We start from the raw sequence: 1,959 nt of genomic DNA on the forward strand, positions 1-1,959 counted from the left end.
TAGGTGTATGTTCACTGTCTCCATGCTGGTGATGGTTTCATGGGCGTGTTCATAGCAAAACTCATCTAACTGTACATTTTCTTATTTTTATTTTAATCTCTTATTATACTCCATATGTATTTGTAAGCTCCCTTTTAGAAATAGGCAGAGCACAGGTAAATAATCGTGCCTCCCACTTGCACAGGATGTGGCCCAGGGCATCTCCTAGAGCCCTTTCTCTCCAACAGAGGTCTGGAAGGCTGGGGGCTCCATGTGGTCTGGGCTTTGCCCTGGGTTGGCACTGCAGTTTAGAGGCTTACATGCACCAGCTGCTCCTGGGTGTCATACTCCTTGGTGCAGTCCTCCCAGTGGCAGTTGGTCTCATAGATGACCACCTCGGCCTCCTGCTTACAGTCGTCCCTGTCTAGGTCTTCCTTGAGGTCAGCCAGCTGCTCCTGCGGGAGAAGCAGGGCACACAAACCCATGTGAACTTTGTCCAGCCACCTGGCCCTAAGGCAGCCCTAGGCAGATTATGCCAAGGACACTGGGCTGGTACAGGTGTGGACACACATACATGCACACATACACATGCACACATACACGCACACGCACTCATGAGATTTCTCAGCCCCTCTCCTCAGCTGGCTCCCACCCATTATTCTCCCTTCACACAGCCATCCTGGGGCTCCTCTTTCCTCTCTAATTCCAGCTTATTATCACCAAGGTGTCCCATCACATCCTGGGTCAACTGATAAGGCAAGGAAAACATGAGAAAGCAGGGCAGTGACTTGCTTATTTGGTTTGGTTTCCCCTGGAGGGAGCTGGGTTGGGCTCCAATGGCTTGGGGATACGGCATTTTTATTCATAGTGCATATGGGGCTGCTCCCTCCCCACTGGAGGCAAGAGAAACCCATCATGCATCTGGCCTGGTCCTTCAGACCTCTCACTCTCGCACTGCTCCTCCTCCCAGGGCACACAGCGCACCCTGGGTTCGCACCCAGGACAGCACTCTAGACAAATGCTCTGCAGGCATATTCTCCCAGAAGCAGTCTCCCCTCTAACAGCCCTACAATGTGGGTGCTTGTATTCTTGTGCTGCAGTTGGAAAAACAGGTTCAGAGAGGGGCTGACTCACCCTCCCCAGGACACAAAGTGAGTGGAAGCCTAGATCTAAACTTGAGTCTCCTGAGGATGATAGGGCTCACGTGTACCCCTTCCGAGGTGGCAAAAGAAAGGTCCCTGAGATAGGCCTTCACTTGATCACAGGTGCTTGGGATTCCTTTCAAAGAGGACAAAACCTTTTACTCCAAAACCAGCAACAGAATGAGAATCAACCCCACGGGGCTGCTTCATCCCAGCTAATGCTGACACAGAGCTGGCCAGGGGCAGCCTCCAAGCAGGGAACACGGGAACATGCTGGAGGTATCAGGAGCTAGGGGGACGGAAGGGCACAGATGTCCCAGGTTGGGAGGAAGGCCCAGCGAGGACCTCCAGAGGATGTCAAGGACTCCCCAGTATATCACTGGCCTGCTAGGCAGACTCAGAGCAAAGCTAGGCAAGGAGGCAGATGTCAGAATGACTTGCTTTACATTTCAGACTATCTATAAAATGGCGGGAATGTTCTGTCTTTCAAAAAAGCCTTTTGGGCAAACATTTACAGCTCAGGCTAAGGGGGACAACCTCTCCCCACAGTCAAGAGCCCCCAGAGGCTCCAGACATTCAGCGAAGCAGAGGCCACAGCTCCCACATGAGCCTCACTCCTAATGCTGAGTCCATTTCTAGGGGCAGAAATGAGCCTCATGACTCCTGGTACTGGCCGGACTCACACTCCTGACAGATTTTCCACTGGAACTGCAAAAGACTCCTACAGGAGGGGACCTCTGGTTGATTTCGAGCGTACCTTTCCATTAACACATGTGTTCTGAAAAGGGAAACGATGATGTGTTGTCCAAGAAGTCCCCGGGCAGCACTGGGTCCCATT

General features: G+C 52.2%; 1 protein-coding gene across 1 annotated transcript in view; it reads right to left on the bottom strand.

Annotated features, from left to right (window-relative positions):
- Positions 1 to 75: 75 nt before the first annotated feature.
- Positions 76 to 1,959, bottom strand: part of LOC105310450 (zinc finger protein GLI2-like) — a 6,403-nt gene continuing 4,519 nt past the window's right edge. Inside the window, exon 3 of the mRNA XM_011386630.2 lies at positions 76 to 434. Coding sequence (XP_011384932.2) covers positions 288 to 434 — 147 coding nt within the window. The 3' untranslated portion in view covers positions 76 to 287. The remainder of the gene's footprint in view (positions 435 to 1,959) is intronic.

The sequence above is a fragment of the Pteropus vampyrus genome, unplaced genomic scaffold, assembly GCF_000151845.1.
Source record: "Pteropus vampyrus isolate Shadow unplaced genomic scaffold, Pvam_2.0 Scaffold3702, whole genome shotgun sequence".
Lineage (NCBI taxonomy): Eukaryota > Metazoa > Chordata > Mammalia > Chiroptera > Pteropodidae > Pteropus > Pteropus vampyrus.